The sequence below is a fragment of the Nuphar pumila genome, chromosome 3 (genome assembly GCF_984573655.1).
Source record: "Nuphar pumila chromosome 3, dmNupPumi1.hap1.1, whole genome shotgun sequence".
Lineage (NCBI taxonomy): Eukaryota > Viridiplantae > Streptophyta > Magnoliopsida > Nymphaeales > Nymphaeaceae > Nuphar > Nuphar pumila.
Genome location: NC_143251.1, coordinates 1,430,172 through 1,448,802, shown reverse-complemented (window position 1 = coordinate 1,448,802; position 18,631 = coordinate 1,430,172). Strand labels below are relative to the sequence as shown.

Here is an 18,631-nt window from a genome sequence, read left to right as displayed (position 1 = left end):
CGTGCGGGCATGGAGGTTCTAATCTTGAGACGGGGCGGGGGTGGAGTCCTTGTCCCCCGCCCTGGCCCATTGCCATCCATAGTAGCAGGCCAAGACACCCACACTTGAGAGTACTGGTGGCAAAATCTGACCCGACCCGCCAACCCGCTTCTTAGCAGGGTTTGTGTCGTAAACGGGTCAATCTGCCTAACCTGTTTATTAAACGGGTCGTGTTCGTGTTAGGGGTATGCCAACCCGTTTACACGAACCCGTCAACCCGCAACCTGAGTCCCGCCAAATACACGAACATGAATCATATTATGGTAATCGGGTCCCATCACCAAGACCGGCAGGTTCCTGAGCGAGATTTCGGCTGATGACAGCCCCATCGGAACTCTAATCCCCCACTCGAAGCTGACAATGGTGTGCTTCCTCACCGGAAAGGCGCTCCTCACGCGGATCTCGACACCAGAGAATAGGTCGTTGATCATGCAGGCAAATGATCCCAATGCCACCGTCGATCCATCGCGTTGCTCGACCGCAACCACTCCTCCGTTCTCGCAGAACCCTAGCCGAAGATGATTGGCCGATCCTTCGCCGCCGTTCTCCTCTAAGAGGCCGTTTACCTCCAAACCCTCGCCCATTTTCTGGTCAAAGAAGGCACCGGGATCATCGGAGAATCCAATCGGCGGCGATCTGGTCGTCTTCTTGATGGAGAAATCGTCGGCCTGGGGGCTAAACCGAACGAAGAACTTGGGGTCGCGGTCGCCGCGGAGGAGGTCGAACTCGGTGCTCATGGAGAGCGGGGAGGCAGCGGGGGAGCCGAAGGGGCCGATGCTGGTCTTGACGACGAGGCGGAAGGCGTTGGAGGGGTCGTTGGGGCGGTACGAGAGGCGAATGGAGGGACCGACGTCGAAGGCGGTTGTGAGGCTCATGCAGAGCTCGTCGGCGGAATCTTTGGCCGAGACCCGTTTATTAAACGGGTTAACCGTGTTGTGTCGGGTTACCCGTTTAATAAATGGGTTGTGTTCGTGTTTGCCACATTCGACCCGTTTAATAAATGGGTCATGTTCGTGTTGAGGTTTGCTGACCTGACCCGATTGCCACCCCTACTTGAGAGTCAGTCATCAATGAGGCCTTTGACTGGATGGTTATCTAATGGCCCGCTTTGCCCACATTAATTTAGAACAGTTGGGGGGGTTTCAAAGATTTGGCTTCCAGCCTCATGACAAAGGTGTTTTATTTAGGCTCTGTTTGGAAACTAGTAGCCGGGATAGGAGCTCGCGCATTTTGGTAAAAACTTGGTCAAGCTACCTTGACGGTGGACGTTTGGAAACTGGTAGCTGGGATGGGTGTTTATGCATTTGGGATGAGAAGTGAGGTCCTCTCTCTTCCTTTGTATTTACATTAAAATATGGAATTGATAGCTATCTGCCAACCACTTTTTCCAATGTATAATCTCCATCCGACAACGAGTTTTCAAAAGGAGCCTTAATTTCTTGATTAATGGCAGCGATCTACCATTCTCATAAAAGAATATATTTGAAGAGGACATTTCCAAGGAACCTTGATTACTCGAATCCCCATGAAGCAAGCATAGATGAATTGTTCATATCTACTGCCCAACAAAATGAGGAAAACATACTTGGACGTCAAGAGCTTCATAAACCAACAAGCAAATGAAGCCGCTCGCGAAAAGCTGGGTGTATAATAGAAAATCATTTTCTTTAATCAGATAACAATAGAGTTAAGGCTAGACAGCGGATGAGTTTTAAGATCCAGCTAGACAATGCTGACTAAAATATGCATATATATCGACTCAAGCAACGCCATCATCGCTGTTAAGTTCCGCTACAATTGAACTGTTTGAAATTGCGATGTTAATCGATCGATCGAGGTCTAATCCGTGATACCCTTTCTCGTGATGTTAAGATTTTTTTTTTAACCCTTTTGTCCTATAACACACATTTGAAACATTCACATGAAAACAAAACAAGAAAGAGACTAGAGAATTAACTGTGCATGCTGCAACAATTTACAGAGTGTGAAGAGGAATTTTATCCAGTTGTCTGCAAAGGAAAATGGTTTAGTAGACCATATGTACCATCCATTTTAAAGATGATTGGTAGATCGACAAGAGGATAGGTGCTGCAGAGCATCCTGAAGATCCGAGCTTTGAAGACGAATTAGACCCAAATATAATTTTCAAGATCCAATCCATAATGTGATCCAGAGCAGATCCAATCGTGCAGGACTATCATGATTCAATTAGATCTCTGCCAACCCAGACACATTTTGATTATCGTGCTACAATATATGAGATATTTTGCATCTTTCTCAGAGATTATATTTTTATTATTCGATTTTATTTAGGCATGTGAATAATCACGCTAAATATATTTTTATTTGTAATCTTTTTTTATTCTTTTTTAGGAGCCAGATTCTATAGATCCGGATAGTTCTAGTGTCATGTAGGATTCTTTTGTGGCACTAGAGGGTGTATGAGAAATGTGGATAGTTTTTATTTTTTTTCTTTCGCATTTGCATTTTTCTAGTGCATTTTGGTGCAGGATGCAATTCGCTGCACAATTCGGATCTGGATCTCGATCCATTTCAGTAGAGCCCTAGTTGACGCCACTTGGAGTGAACCATTTTGGACCTTATTCAAATCTCAGCCTTGACTAATTCAAGTCAAATATGGTTGTTGGTCTCTTAATAGCCTTAGCTAAAAATAGCCTTTCCAAAACTCATTTTTTGGAGCAAGACTTGGGAATGCCACACCTCCTTTATGGTGGCTCTACCCCAAGCTCCAAGGCCTTTATGAGTGGAAGTCGACCAAGAAAGAGGGAGGATGATTCTATTTGACAAAAATTATGTTGTGTGGCTTATTCATTTCAAGATTTTTTGTGTGGCTGGTTTGAAGAAAACTCCTTGAGGTGAAGGTAGAACTCAATCTCATCTTTTGAGTATGGAAAGTGATCTTTTGAGAAGATCGACCTTGGTGTGGCTGTGTAACCAATTTGTTCGTGAGTGTTGAGCTTCAAAGAGGGTGCTTGATCTGCTATTCGTGAATCCCCATTGGTGTTGGTTGCTTCCCAACGACACCCATTATCATCTTCATTCCGGATAACTAAATCACTGGTTCATTAGTTAGAGTCCATTGTTATTTTTTTCTGTTTCTTGTTGATTGTGCTTGTAGTTGTAAGTCGACTATTGGTTGATTATTAGAATGAATGTTTGAAACATTTTTGTTATCAAGTAGTTTTTCTGTTCACAAAATATCTAGTTCATATTGCTATGGCATAATTCGGTTTCTTGTCAAAACCCGGATTCCCGAATCCTAAGTTGTCAGGAGCATTTCCAAAAAAATGATCGTATTGGCCTTGATATTGATTTGTTTCCATCGTTCTTTAGCTTCTCAAAAAGCTAAGACAATTATCTACAACTTTATAGTTGAGTCCATTTCGTGAATCGGCCGTTTGTGTTCCTGAAAAGTATTGTTAAAGTATCGGACTGACAGGAATCCACTCTCACTTGTTTGTTTCAGAACACTCCTAGTGGTGTTTGATATTTTTTAATTATCTGGAGATTCCCTACATGAAAAATTGTTTTGTTTGATTATGTGGAAAGCTAGAACCTAGATCTAAAACTTTTATGTTCAAAGTTTTGGTTGAATCGTTGTTTAAGTGTTCCAAAGTTTCAATCAATCTACTGTTACTGAAATCATGATTTGAAATCGTAGGTTTAATATCTTGATTTTAGTTTATCGAGTTTTCTTGATTTTTGGAAATTTCCTGCATGTTTTGTGATTCTGAAACTTGGAATTATTAGTTGAGATCCTGATTATTATTAGCTCTATTCTGACTTTCTCTTAATTCCTATGTTTTCATGTCGAAAAATCTTGCAAATGTGAATGTATGTGTTGAAAACCTATCACATTTATCATCTAGAACACCTACTGTTTTTGGTCGTTCAAAAATCTGTAGCGATTCGTAGAGAGCTCAAAAAATTCCAATCCTTAGTTCGTTGGAAATGTCTGGATCTGACCTACATTTTTTTAGTTGGTGGTTTTCACAAAATCTACTGTTTAAGGGGTTGAAACCCCCTGCAAACAGACTGTCTGTGGAATCTGAAAGTCTATCATAGACTTGCTTATCAGTCCTGATTCTGAGTCTGTGTAACGGACACCACTGAACCGAATCCAGTGATTTCAGATTCGTTGGAAATATGTGTGAGTCGCACACAACTTTTATTTGGACTGCATCTATCGAATCAAAATGTTCGGGTCCCGAAATTCCATTTTCCCAAAATCCTCTTCGGAGTCATTGTCGTATAAGCTTCCGCGCATGTTAAGATCTGTTTGGATCTTGGATCATGAATCGGTGTGTACCGAATCCATATCGTGTTGTTGCATCATTTTGGTATCAGAGCTAGGGTTACCGGATTTTTTAATCTGACACAATTCTTGGTGTTGTGGGGAGTCCAAAAAAAATTAGGTACCATTCACCATGGCGGGTCGAATGAGCAGTCGAGGTCAAAATAATTTTAATAGAGAAAATAATGAACGTGATCATCGATATGAAGTGCAGGATTTGCAAAGACAACTTACCTAGGCTAATCGCCGAGTTGAAGATTTAACTCGTCAAATGGCTGAAAATGCTAGAGTTAACGATCGACGAGCTGAGCAAAATCCACACAGTTCTCGAGAAACTTGTAAGACTCATTCATATGATTCTGATGATGACTTCAAGTCACACTAACGAATTCCAAAGAGAAGAGATAGCCTACAACCTAGGAGATCCCATTGGAATTCGGGCTTGTGATTTGATATCCTAGAATTTAAGGCGATTGAAACTTCTGGAAAATTTTTAGATTGGATTAGCGAAGTTTGTGAAATCCTTGAATTTAAGGAAGTCTCAGAGGATCATCGTGTGTGATTGATATCCCTCAAATTAAAGAGTTGAGCTACAACCTGGTAGTGACAGCTCAAGCAAATGCGCAGACATCAGGGATGTGCCCCGATTGAGCGTTGAGAGCACATGGAGCAGAAACTCCATGCTCAATTCATTTAAACTATGACCGAGAACTTTATCAGAAATACCAAAGCCTTAAACAAGGAACCCGTTTGGTGGATCAATACACCAAAAATTTTTATGATCTCATTGCTTGGAATGATATCCGTGAAAGCAAAGAATAGTTAGTATCAAAATATATTAGAGGTCTGAACTTCCAATTACAAGATATGCTTAACTTCGTTGAGTGTTGGACTGTGTCCAAGGCTCATCAGAAAGTGTGTCATACTACTAGACCCTCAATGCGGACCCAAGTAGTCCCAAGTGGAAAGGTTGACCCACCCCAATGTGACTAACCTGTCTTGGGTTACGAGTCAGAATGCTTCGATAGAAACCCAATCTCGAACTTCTAGTTCCAATACCCCCATCAAGTGTTACACTTGTGAAAAGTTGGGTCACAAGTCCACTGAGTGTCGTGGCAAAGCCTTGTTCATTGAAGGATCGCATGTTGAGGACGATTCTAGATTGGATCCCAAATCCAATCTTGTTTATGATCAAGATCTTGAGGATTTTGAGGAAGATCTCGAAAAGAAGCATGTGGAAGAGGTGTTGTTGCCTAATAGAGGTGAAGCACTCATTTCAAGGAGGATATGTTTAACCCTGCGTCAAGAAGTGAATGACCATTGGCTTCAAACTCACATATTTGAGTCTGTGTGTACCATCAATGGAAAAGTATGTTGATTTATCATTGACTTTGGTTGTTGTGAAAACATGATTTCGATCGAAGCCATGACCAAGTTAGGTTTGAGTTATAAGACTCATCCTCGTCCCTATCAGATGTCGTGGCTCCAGAAGAGCATTGATGTTCATGTCGACCAGCAGTGTTTGGTCAATTTCTCGATAGGCAACACCTACTTTGATCAAGTTTGGTGTGATGTGCTTCCTATGGACGCGAGTCACTTTATTTTAGGAAGACCTTGGCAATATGACAGAAATATCATACATAATGGTAGGACCAATGTCTATTCCTTCACTTTTGAAGGAATAAAGATCAAGTTGCTTCCTTCGAAAGATCCGCCTCCTTTGTCTTCCGCCTCGTCATCCGTTGTCCAATCCACTATTCTAGTTGTCATTTCTCCATCTTCTTATGTTATCCCCATTTCTCCTCATGAGTCCCTTAAAATCGCTGCATCTCAAATCAAGGGACCCAGTGTGTTCATCGTGAGGCATGAACTTCAGGATTTGTTGAAATCCCATTCTGTCATGAAGGATTCCCTAGCGGACCCTTCTCCTGAATTCAGTAGTGATCCTATCATTGAAGTTAATAAGGAAGTCGTGAAGGAAACCTCACCTGAATTTGAGGATGTTCCTATGAGTGCATTTATTTCTGATCCAGCCTTTGAAGCGATGAATGCAGAACTCACCCTCGTTAGAGAGACCAATGAGTTGTCTAATCTTCCTCCGCTTTTTGATATAGAAGATCGTAAAGAGTTGTCTCACAATATTTTTGACAACCCTTTATTCATGGAGAACCCCAAAGGTTGTCTAAGCTTGGTCGAGGACAACTCCATCTTTGAAAATCTACTCTTCGGAGAAGTTGGTGAAAGCATCAAAGATGAAGAGACGCTTGTATATGAAGATGTTGTTGATGACTTCACACATGTCAATTATACCCCTATTTTTTAGGCTGATGTCGAAATTGAAAAGCTCAATCCAAGCCTTAGTGAGTTTGTGGACATCCTTGTCAATGAACCCAGCATTTTTGAAAACTTTCGTAGTGAACCCATGGGTGTTACAGTTTACCCCCGTGTTGCGTCTGACATGATTGTCGACATTGTTTCGACAAGTCTCATTAGTATATCCATTGTCGAGTCAACTATCAAAAAAATGAATTTTATTGATGAGAATCAACAAGACGTGTGTGTCAATGAGTGCTTAGATGTTGAAACTTTTTTTGCGGAGTTGAATTTAGAGTCTCAATTTAATCGTGACGCAATAGGTCTAGTTGGCATTAAAGCCTTAAATCTTGTTTATGACCATTAGGGTTTAGTAGATAATGTTGATTTTGTCTCTTTGACAAATTCCGATAGTAAATTTGGTCTATTGTTACATTATATTGCTTGTGACTTATCTTGTGATTATCAAAATCTTAGTGCAAAATTTGACATTTTGAATTGCATGATAAATAGTCAATTGTTATCCATTGTTGACCCAAATTTTGTTATTATTTGCAGCGTGTTGATGCAAGGTAAAATTATTAAATATAATGTCTTAGATGCTTTTGAGATTCAATTCTATTATTCTGCTTTGAATTTATTTGAATTGCATTTTATAGAGCATATTGCATTACATTGCATCACATATTCTTATCATTCTTATATAGAATTTTCTGCCTTGTTTAGTTCTCTTTTATTTGCCTTAAACAGATTCTACATTGATTACATTTTGAATGTGTGCAGGGATTATAGAGTGACATTTGAGCAGAAACAGATGCTGAGGACGAAGCCTTTCGACCCAGGAGGGAATGATGCAGAGCATTTTGAAGATTCGAGCTTTGAAGATGAATTGGATCTAAATCTAATTCCCAAAATCCAATCCAAGATGCAATCCAATCATGCAGGACTATTAGGGTCCAATTGGATCTCTGCCAACCCAAACCCATTTTGATTATCGTGCTACAATATCTGAGATATTTTGCATCTTTCTCAAAGATTGTATTTTTATTATTCAATTCTATTTTGGCAAGTGAGGAATCACGTTAAATATGTTTTTATTTGTAACCTTTTTTATTATTACAAGGCAAATTCTACAAATCCGGATAGTTCTGGTGACCTGTAGGATTCTTTTGTGGCACTAGAGGGTGTATGGGGAACGCGGGTAGTTTTTTTTTCGCATTTGCATTTTTCTAATGTGTTTTGGTGCAGGATCCAATTTGTTGCACGATCCGGATCTGGATCTCAATCTATTTCAGTGGCGCCCTAGTTGGTGCCACTTGGGGTAGACCATTTTGGACCTTATTCAAATCTCAGTCTTGACTGATTCAAGTCAAATACTATTGTTGGTCCCTTAATAGCCTTAGCCAAAAATAGTCTTTCCAAAACTCATTTTTTAGAGCAAGGCTTGGGAAAGCCACACCTCTTTTATGGTGGCTCTTCCCCAAGCTCCAAGGCCTTTATGAGTGGAGGTCGACCAAGGGGGAGGGGGGCGTTTCTCTTTGACAAAAATTCTGTTGTGTGGCTTATTCATTTCAAGAATTTTTGTGTGGCTGGTTTGAAGAAAACTCCTTTGGGTGAAGGTAGAACTGAATCTCATCTTTTGAGCGTGGAAGGTGATCTTTTGAGAAGATCGACCTTGGTGTGACTATGTAAGCAATTTGTTTGTGAGTGTTGAACTTCAAAGAGGGTGCTCGATCTGTTGTTCATGAATCCCCATTGGTGTCGATTGCTTCCCAATGACACCCATTACCATCTTCATTCCAGATAACTAAATCATTGGTTCATTAGTTAGAGCCCATTGTTATTTTTTTATGTTTCTTGTTGACTGTGCTTGTAGTTGTAAGTCGACTATTGGATGATTATTAGAATGAATTTTTGAAATATTTTTGTTATCAAGTGGTTTTTTTATTCACAAAATATCCAGTTTAGATTGCTATTGCATAACTCGGTATCCTGTCAAAACCCGGATTCCCGAATCCCAAGTTATCAGGAACATTTTCAAAGAAATTATTGTATCGGCCTCAATACTGATATGTTTCTAGTGTTCTTTAGCTTCTCGAAAAGCTAAGACGATTATCTAAAACTTTGTAGTTAAATTTATTTCATGAATCGGCTGTTTATATCCCTGAAAAGTGTTGTTAATGTATCGGACTGACAGGAATCCACTCTCACTTGTTTGTTTCAGAACACTTCTAGTGGTCTTCGGTAGTTTTTAATTATCTAGAGATTTCCTACATGAAAAATTGTTTTGTTTGATTGTGTGGAAAGCTAAAACCTAGATCTAGAACTTTCATGTTCAAAGTTTTGGTTTAATCGTTGTCAAAGTGTGTTGAAATTTACAATCATCTACTGTTACTGAAATCATTATTTAAAATCGTGTATTTAATATCCTAATTTTAGTTTATCGAGTTTTCCTGATTTCTAGAAATTTCCTACATGTTCTGTGATTCTGAAACTTGCAATTATTAGTTGAGATTCGATTCTGATTAATATTAGCTCTATTCTAAGTTTATCTTAATTTTTATGTTTGTATGTCAGAAAATCTTGCGAATATGAATGTATGTGTTGAAAACCTATCACATTTGTCATCTAGAACACCTACTGTTTTTGGTCGTTCAAAAATCCATAGCTACTCGCAGAAAGCTCAAAAAAATTCAATCCTTAGTTTGTTGAAAAGGTCTGGATATGACCTACATTTTCTCAGTTGGTGGTTATGACAAAATCCACTGTCATAGACTTGCTTATCAGTTCCAATTCTGAGTTTGTGTAACGGACACCGTTGAACTGAGTTCAGTGATTTCAGATTCGTTGGAAATTTGTGTGAGTCGCGCATAACTTTTATTTGGATCACATATGTCAAATCAGAGTGTTTGAGTCCCAAAATTCCATTTTCTTAGAGTTCTGTTCAGACTCATTATCGTATAAGCTTCTGCACGTGTCAAGATCTGTTTGTATCTTGGATCATGGATCAGTGCGTACCGAGTCCATATTGTGTTATTGCATCAATAGGTGTTACGATTTTTTTGTTTTTGAGGACCGTGAGATGCTTAGGATGCAGACTAGGCAAGCTTGTCGGGCAGAAGTGGCACATTGGAGCAACTCGGGAGCTACGCAAGGTGGTGCTTCAAGAGAAGGCACCGAGAATCAGAAGCAACGTGCCACTACATAAGAATGAATGCCCAATCAATGATCTCGGCACTTGGGAGGCCCAACGAGACTAGCGGCTCGAGGGCAAGCAACAATCTCGGAGAAATAGTCACATGTGAACCCCAAAGGCAAGCAATGTGACAGACAATCACCGACGAGTATGAACAATCTGCAAGCAACACAAGCAAGCAGACAAGTGGTGTGATGAGGCACCGAGCAAGCAAACGAAAGGGGCGAAGGCACAATGTCCAAGAATTCAACTTGTATTCATAAGTTGGTTAAGCAATACTTAGAGACGCAACACAGAAGCTACACGTAGACTCACTGTGGGACAATGTGTGCTAGGACGGTCTTGGAGAATGGGCCTTCAAGGGGAGCTCTACCTACCAACGAGTTTTCCTCTAAAGGAGTTATGGGTGCTGACCCCCCAGGGATAGGAAGAATCCCAAAAATACTTGGAAAACTATAAAAATTTCAAAAGAATTTTCTCTATCCATAGGGAGCAGCATGAGCACACGTTGGCATAGAGCTCATGGCACCACATCTCTCCCTAAGCTATTTACAAGCCCACAATGACCCATTGAGCCACACATGACTTTAATTAAAGGCTATAGAGGATTAAAGAAGCAAAAAAGATGACCTAGCTATGTCATGGCATGCACGTTCCACGGTTGCGTATACGGGAAGTGACATTCTTTCCTACCAAAAATGGCATCGCCCTCAACGACTACTACAGCGAATCGAGGTACTTATCGAGCTTTGCTTGAAATTGAGAGAGCTTCTTAGGGTTCTCCTATGTTGCTACAACTTTGGGAAGGTCCTTACACTTGACAAAAAGTTCTTTGTAGCCACCGTGTGAGTTCTTGCGGTGGTTAAGGATGTAGTTGACTTCCTTATTATCAGTAGTTCAGAATGGCATCAGGGGACATGTTGGTTGGATTCTACTAGGGTCTTCACCATCAGAATAATAGGGCTTGAGTTGACTGACATGAAAGACTAGATGCATTTGGAAGTGTGAGGGGAGTTCTACCCTGTAGGCGAGATTGCCTACCTTATTCGAAATGGTAAAGGGACCTTCATACTTACAGACAAGGCCCTTGTGTAGCTTTTGAAAGGCACGGATCTGTTTCACACTTAGCTTGACCGTCACCTAATCACCAATGTCAAAAGTGAGGGGTTGACGTTTAGGATTCACCCACTTCTTCATGTGCATAGCTGCCTTCTGCAAGAATTCCTTTGCAAGTTTTGTTCTTTCCTGCCAGTCACAGACGAATTAATGGGCAAGGGGGGTCTTGTCCGAATAGCGGACAAGTACATTGTGAGGTGTCAGGGGCTGGTGGCCGGTAGTGTGTTCAAAGAGTCTATGGCCTATAGATTCAATTTTCTGCAAGTTGAAACTGAATCGGGCGACAACTAATAGTTTCACCCAATCTCTTTGGTTAGCACTGATAAAGTACCTTAGATAATCTTCAAGCAGTATATTCATCCTCTTGGTCTGCCTATATATCTGTAGATAAAAAGCATTTAAGAAATAAAGTTCCAACCCCAAGAGTTTGAACACCTTAGTCCAGAACTTGCCAGTGAAGCAAAGATCGCGATCACTGATGATATCTTATGGTAGTCCCCAATACTGGACCTCATTCTTGACAAAGAGTTGAGCAATATGGTTTGCAATGCATGTAAGCAGAGCAGGGATGAAGATATCATATTTCAAGAACTGATCCACCACTACGAATCGATTTGAATCCATCGATGATCGGAAGTACTAAGATGAAGAATATGGAGATGCTCTGTCACAGACGATTGGGGATCAACAGAGGCTGAAGGAGACCCCAGGTTTCTAATTGATGGACTTGTTCTGCTAACAAATGAGGCAAGTTCTCACATATTTCTTAACATTGTTGTGCATGTGGGGCCAATAGTAAGCCCTTTCAATGAAAGCAAGAGTGTAGTGCTAGCTATTGTGCCCAGCCCACTTGGTGTTATTATAAAACCCATAAATTTTGATCATTTTTAAAATCAATGAAATTGAACTTAAATCAAGATAAAGGTAATAATATGTTATTATTTGAAGGCGTTGGGTCCAACTAGACCCTGGATCCAAACCAAATCATGTGGAACCAGTAGATAGATCTGGAGCTAGCAAATGGATTTGGATCTCAAATGGATCCAAAATCCAGTTGAAATCAAATTGGACCTCTAGAGGCCCAAATATTTTATATATACATAAACCTAGTTAGGATCCGAGAAACATTTGGAAGGTTGTATAAACTCATAATATTCGGTAATTCAACCCAAAATCCGAGATCCATTAGTGAGCCGTATGTATATAAATAAAATTATGTAGTGATAATTGCAATGAAAAAATGAAGTGGTGTTGTAGAGAGGTTTATTCCCTCTATTTGTGAAAAAGAAAGACGGGTCCATGAGGTTATGCATTGACTATAAAATATTTAACCAGGCAACAGTGAAGAACAAGTACCCATTGCCATGCATAAAAGATTTATAAGACCAACTACAAAAGGAAAAGGTCTTTTCGAAGATCGATTTGAAGTCTGGTTACCATCAGCTGAGAATAAAAGATAAAGACTTTCCAAAGATGGCATTTCAAACAAGATATGGACATTACGAATTTGTAGTAATGCCATTCAGACTCATAAACGCCCCAGTTGCCTTCATAAATCTGATGAATCAGGTATTCAGGCCATACCTGGACACCTTCGTCATCATTTTTATTGATGATATCTTGGTGTATTTCAAGGATGCGGAACAACATCGTGAATATTTGAGGATCGTCTTGGAAACCCTTCAAGCACACTAATTGTACGTAAAAATTTTGAAATGTGAGTTTTGGCTCGACGAGGTCATGTTTTTAGAACATGTGATATCAAAGAATGGAGTCTCGGTGGATCCAGCAAAGGTGAATGTTTAACTCTATTGGAAATTTTCATAATCTACTTGAACCACTCTTTTTATTGAAAATTTAAAATTTTGAGTGTTTTAATAGGTCAAGATAGTAATAAATTGGGCACAACCGAAGAATGTCAGTGAGATCAAGAGCTTTTTCAAACTGGCAGGGTATTATAGGTGATTCATACAAGATTTTTCTAGGATTGCTATGCCTATGACAAAACTCCTAAGGAAAGGAGTGAAGCTCGAATGGAATGAGAAATGCGAGGAGAGCTTTCAAAACCTCAAGACAAAGGTAACAATAGCACCAGTACTAGCATTGCCATCAGGAAGCAGTGGATTTATGGTCTATACTGATGCATCTGGTACCAGCTTGGGTTGTGTGTTGATGCAACATGGCAAAGTCATCATCTATGCATCACAAGAGAAATTATTTGACCCATGATTTGGAGCTGACAGCAGTAGTATTTGCCTTGAAAGTCTAAAGGCATTATTTGTACAGAGAACAATTCAAAGTATTCACAGACCATAAGAGTCTGAAGTATTTGTTCTCATAGAAGAAACTTAACATTAGGTAGAGAAGGTGACTTGAAATCACAAAGGATTATGAATTCACCATTTCCTATCATTCAGAAAAATCCAATGTAGTGGTTGATGCTCTTAGTCGCAAGGCTGGGGGTACTTTGGCCAATCTAATGAATATAGGGTAGAACTTGGTAGCCAATTTCGTGGAATGAAAGCCCTTTTCAAATGATCGAGTTACGATCAAGGTGGCAAGTCTGACAAGTCGACCTAAATTTCAAGAGAGAATTATAGTTAAGTAGAAAGAAGACCTGCGGTATAAAAAATGGAGGCACTGGCCCAGCAGGAAGATACTGCATTCCAACGTAAAGAGGATGGAAGCATATGGATGTGGGAGCGACTTTGGGTGCCAAATGACTCAGAATTGAGAGAAGAATTGTTAGAAGAGGCATACAAGAGCAAGTACATCATCCACCCGGGTAGTACCAAGATGTCTAAGGATCTACAACGCGGGTACTAGTAGAATGCATTAAAATGTGATGTCGTTAGGTAAACGAAATCTTGAATAAATGCTATGGATTTTTAAGTAGTTTACCTCCTTGTCAACTCAAATTAATGATATAAAAATTTAATTGTGCTTTTAGATATGTCGCAAAATGCTTAACTTGCCAACAAATCAAGATTGAGCATCAGAAATCTGGGTGAACAATGCAGTTGATGGAGATTCCTCAATGAAAATGGGAGAATATTACAATGGACTTCATGATGGGTTTGTCGCAAACCTGTACAAACCATGATGCTATTTCGGTCATGTAAACACCCCAAATGTTTTAGGTCTATTCCAAACATTCTTTTTCACATATGCCGAATCCCTGCAAGGCGATTTAGAGTCTCACCTCCTAGGTCTACTCCAGTCCAGAGGTCAGTCTACCTCATTCGGCCAATAAATTATCATTTTACCATTAAGTCACCCTTAGACCTTTCGTCAGTTAAGTTTAACCAAAACTCACCTCAAGTTCAAAGAAGTTAAAATATTTGTCATTTCTAGCTCTTCTAAGCTCACGAGGAGCGAATTCTGATCATTTCTGACCATTTCAGCTAAAGTTAGTTCAGTTCTTGCAAAATAAGCTCATTTTTAGCTTGAATCTTAGTCAGTCTGTCCTCGAGTCAGCCAAATCCATTAGATCCTATCCCTAGAAATCTAATCTGAGTTCATCAAGAGTTTGAATGGTCCAGTTCTAGTTCAAAGTCACTTTTTCACACTTGGGCCCCCATTTTAGCTCATTTCGGCTCATTTTAGCTTATTTGAGCTCAATTTAATCCAAATTGAGCTAACCCCGGCTGGTTGAGCTAGTGTCTTAGCTCCAGATTTAGTTCACCTAAGTATAACTAGCTTTAGATGCAGTTCATTTCAATCCATTTCAAATTAGTTCAAACTAGTCCAGTACCGTGTTTCTACCCCTGCAGGGCGAAAACAAAAAAATAGAAATTTCTTTAGGACACTGTTTCTGACATTTTTTGAAACTAGGACAAGTCCCAATTCGGACTTGGATCAACTCCTTCATCTAATATCTTATCAATATTTGAGATCCAATCCATTTCAGTTCGGATATTGGATCCAATGTTAGATCTGGTGTCCAATTCTTATCCCGGACTTGGATTTTTTATCTAATTCATTCGGAAATCCATATCCAAAGTCCAATTTATTCATCAAACCTGGAAATATCTCATCAGATATCCAGAATTCAATTAATTATTTTGGATCCATTTCAGTATGGATCCACTTTCCGATCCATTCAGAAGGTTAATTGAATCAATTTCTGAACTCAGATTCACCTAACATCTGAGATCCAATTTTCACTTCTTGGATTATGATCCAGATCCAAGATTCAATTACATTCTTTGAACTAGATCCGAGATCCAAAATCAAAATCTAAATTTTCATTATGAATTTGGGGTTTTTCCATTTTCAATTCTTCAGAAATCCATATTCAGGGTTCGATTCCCATTTCGAACCAATTTCCTTCAAATCAAGATTCAGATCCAATTTTTTTCAAAACCTCGGATCCAGATCCTTTTCAAAATTCAATTTTTATCCTAATTTCAAAATCAATCTTTGGATTTTCAAATTCAAATCCATCATTTTGTAAAATCTTTTGAAAAATACCCTAGATCTAGTTCAAAATTCAATTTGGATTTCAAAATATCAAAATAGACCCAGATCCAGTATCAAAATTCAATTTTTATTCAAAATCAATTTAGGGATTTCAAATTCAAAATCAAAATCCAATTTCAAAAATAATCTTTGAATTTCAAAATCCAAAATTAGTATTTTTACAAAATTTCTCAAAATTCAATATGGATCCAGTTTTTACCCAATTTGGATTTCGTAAATAAAAATTAGATTTTTGAAACCAATTATTTTCAAATTTCTCTTTTTATTTCCCATATTTTATTTTCACTTTTCATATTGATTTTAAAAATCAAAAAGCAAAAAGCATTTTCAAAGAAGGGGCACCACTTGGTATTTTCGAAAATCAAAATAAAAATAATTTTGAACAAACCTTTAAAAACCCTTTTGCTTTTAAAAACCCACATGAGCATCACTTACAAGGTGATGTCATATGTCAAAATTTCAATAAAATACCTTTTCTACCCATCTACAAAACCAAAAAAAAGATACACATGGGCACCCTCTTGCAAGAGGGTGCCATGTGTCAACCCTTTTGGCAAAAGGACAACTTTACCCCTTTTGAAAACAATAAAGTACCCACATGGGGTTGGCGCCAATCCTCATGTGAGCCCCCTTTGCCACATCAGCCCTAGGGCTTGAAAATATCTCAAATTTGAGATGCCCAAAGTGGGCTATAAATAGACTCCTCGGGGTCTTTCTTTTTCATAAGTTAAAATTTTGAGAAATTGAGAGAATAAAAAAAGAATTCTCTTTTTCTCTTCTCTTCTCCCCTTTCTCTCCTTCCTTCCTCCTTGGAATTGGCACCAAATAAGGAGAAGAAGACCTTCAGCCCAAAGGTAAGTCCTTCTTCTCCCTTTTGATTTTTTGATTTCTTTTCCTTTCTTTTCTTTTGCCATTTTTTATTTTCATAAAGTAGATCTTTTCTTCTTTTTATTTCTTTCTAATTTTAATATAGATATATCTTTTCATTTTTATGTTTTGATCCATTCAATTAGAATTATGAGATTTGAGGCACCCTATAACTTTTGAGAAACTTTGAGTATTTTTTAAAACATTATTTCATAAGAGTCTTTTTGAAATATTTAAAAGTTTTAGACAAAGGGGGGGGTCCCATTTGGAGTTTTTGTCCAAGATTTCTGAGAAAACCTCCATCCCAGCTCCGCCAGCTCCATCACCTAACTTTCACCTCCGTTTCGTCGCACCGTGAAGTTTTTCGGGTGTTGCGCCGCCGAGGAGTTTTTCGGGCGTCACCATCTTCTTCCTCTCCATTTCTTTTTTTTGTTTTTTTTTTATTTTGTGTCAAGTTTGTTTTTAATTTCTGATTTTTGTGTGCAGTCATTACAACAACCATTGGAGGAGCTAATCTTCGCACCGAGGAGATTTTCGGGTGCTATTCGACTGAGGAGCTTTTTTGAACCTTCACACGAGCCGAGAAATTTTTCTGGCTAGCGCTTCTCTCCCATTTATCATTCTTCGAACCTCCATCCCCACTCTGCCATTATGTTGTCAGAGGTTGCGGACAATATTAGAGGTTAAAGCAGACCGTGAGAGGCCTCAACTCATGGATTAACCGGTTGACAAGCAGTTACAAAGTTAATTTCGTTAAGCGTGAAAAAGTTATACTTAGTGAAATGACAAAAATGCCCTGCAATCTGGAGAAGGTTTTAGCAACCTACTTTAGGATTTGTTTTTAGTTAATTTTTATTTTTAGTCTGTAACTTAATCATAATTGTAGTGTTTGATTAATTGTAAATAATTATTATATTAATAAAGTAAATTTTTTAAATTTAATCAGAATATTCTCCCGTTCTCTGAGGATTTGACCTATACTCGTCACAAAAATGAAAAAACGATTTTTATACTTTTGGTTGACGATTTTTCAAAACTTTTTATTGAAAAATATATTTTAAAAATACCACTACAAAAAGATTAATCAGGAGCAATATGAAGTGAAATAATCTTGACAAGTGAGCCTTCAAGGAGGGCTCTACCTACCAAGTTTCCCTCTAAAGGAGTTAAGGTGTTGAACCTCCCCCCCACACACACACACACACACACACACAAGAACCTTGTAGAATAATAAAAATTTCAAGGTTATCTCATGGCAACATGACCACACGTTGGCATAGAGCTCGTGGCACATCTCACTCTAAGCTATTTACAAGGCCACAATGGTTTATTGCAAGGTTGTTAAATGCGATGAGGCGAAGCGAGGCGTTGAGCCTGTTATGAAGCTTCATGATCAAAATGTATCTTCTGAACTTAAGGTAGCCCTACAAGCTACATTCTGGCAATATAAAGAACTGCTAGTGTCAATTGCTTATCGAGAAGGATTGTCAGTCTTCCTCTGCCTTCTCAGAGTACTTTGAGTACTTGGCAGTATTGGAGGTGCTCCAGATTGTGCACTCTCATCATTATGTTCAGTTCTTTTTTCAGATACTACCCTAAGCTTTCCTTTCTTTCCCCATGGCAGCACAAATCACCTACAGGAGCTCCTGTCGGCTCCATGACTGTAGAAGCTCTGGAGCACCTTTTGGCCATTTTGAGAGTTCATACACTAGCTCTTGTTTTTCTTCCATGGTCAGTTTGCTACATTTTGAAGGATCAAGAACAAAACCTACAGGCATAAGCCCAACATTAGTTTAAAGAATCCCCACATTTGCAATCCAACGATAATCAAGAACTCGAGATATAGACTAAAACAAAAAATATTTTTTTCTCTGACATTCTGTAGAATTTTTAGTACCATCTTCCAGAACAGCATCAATTAAAAACTGGAAGACATGAAATAAAGATTTGGTAGCTAATGAGACATTCAAAAATTAATGAAATTGTGCAGTATAAAATAATTTGTTCAATAAACCAGATAGAAGATAAGTCTGCGTAATAGAAAAGGTACTTCAAGGATCCACAAACTCCATAATTTAACTATGTGAAGCCATTGATTTCCCTTTCACTTAGACAAGCTCTATTGGGCCTCATGACCATTGGTTCTTCATATCTGATTTAGAGAATGCTTAAAAGGGGGAAATATCCAATATTAAAACTAAACACGAATGAAACTATCACATTGACTTCACTTGAAGCTGAAAGTCTTAAACAAATACTAGATCACTCGGGCAAACCAAACGGATGAATTAATTCGATAGGAC

General features: G+C 38.8%; 1 protein-coding gene across 1 annotated transcript; it reads right to left on the bottom strand.

The window, feature by feature from the left end:
• Positions 1–251: 251 nt before the first annotated feature.
• LOC149841587 (uncharacterized) lies at positions 252–914 on the bottom strand. Its single transcript, XM_090002169.1, has one exon. It carries the CDS (start codon positions 912–914, stop codon positions 252–254), a length of 663 nt encoding a protein of 220 aa, XP_089858295.1.
• Positions 915–18,631: the final 17,717 nt, after the last annotated feature.

Excerpts from the sequence above, each read along its gene's own strand:
- LOC149841587 (XM_090002169.1), bottom strand. The coding sequence starts at position 914 with ATGAGCCTCACAACCGCCTTCGACGTCGGTCCCTCCATTCGCCTCTCG.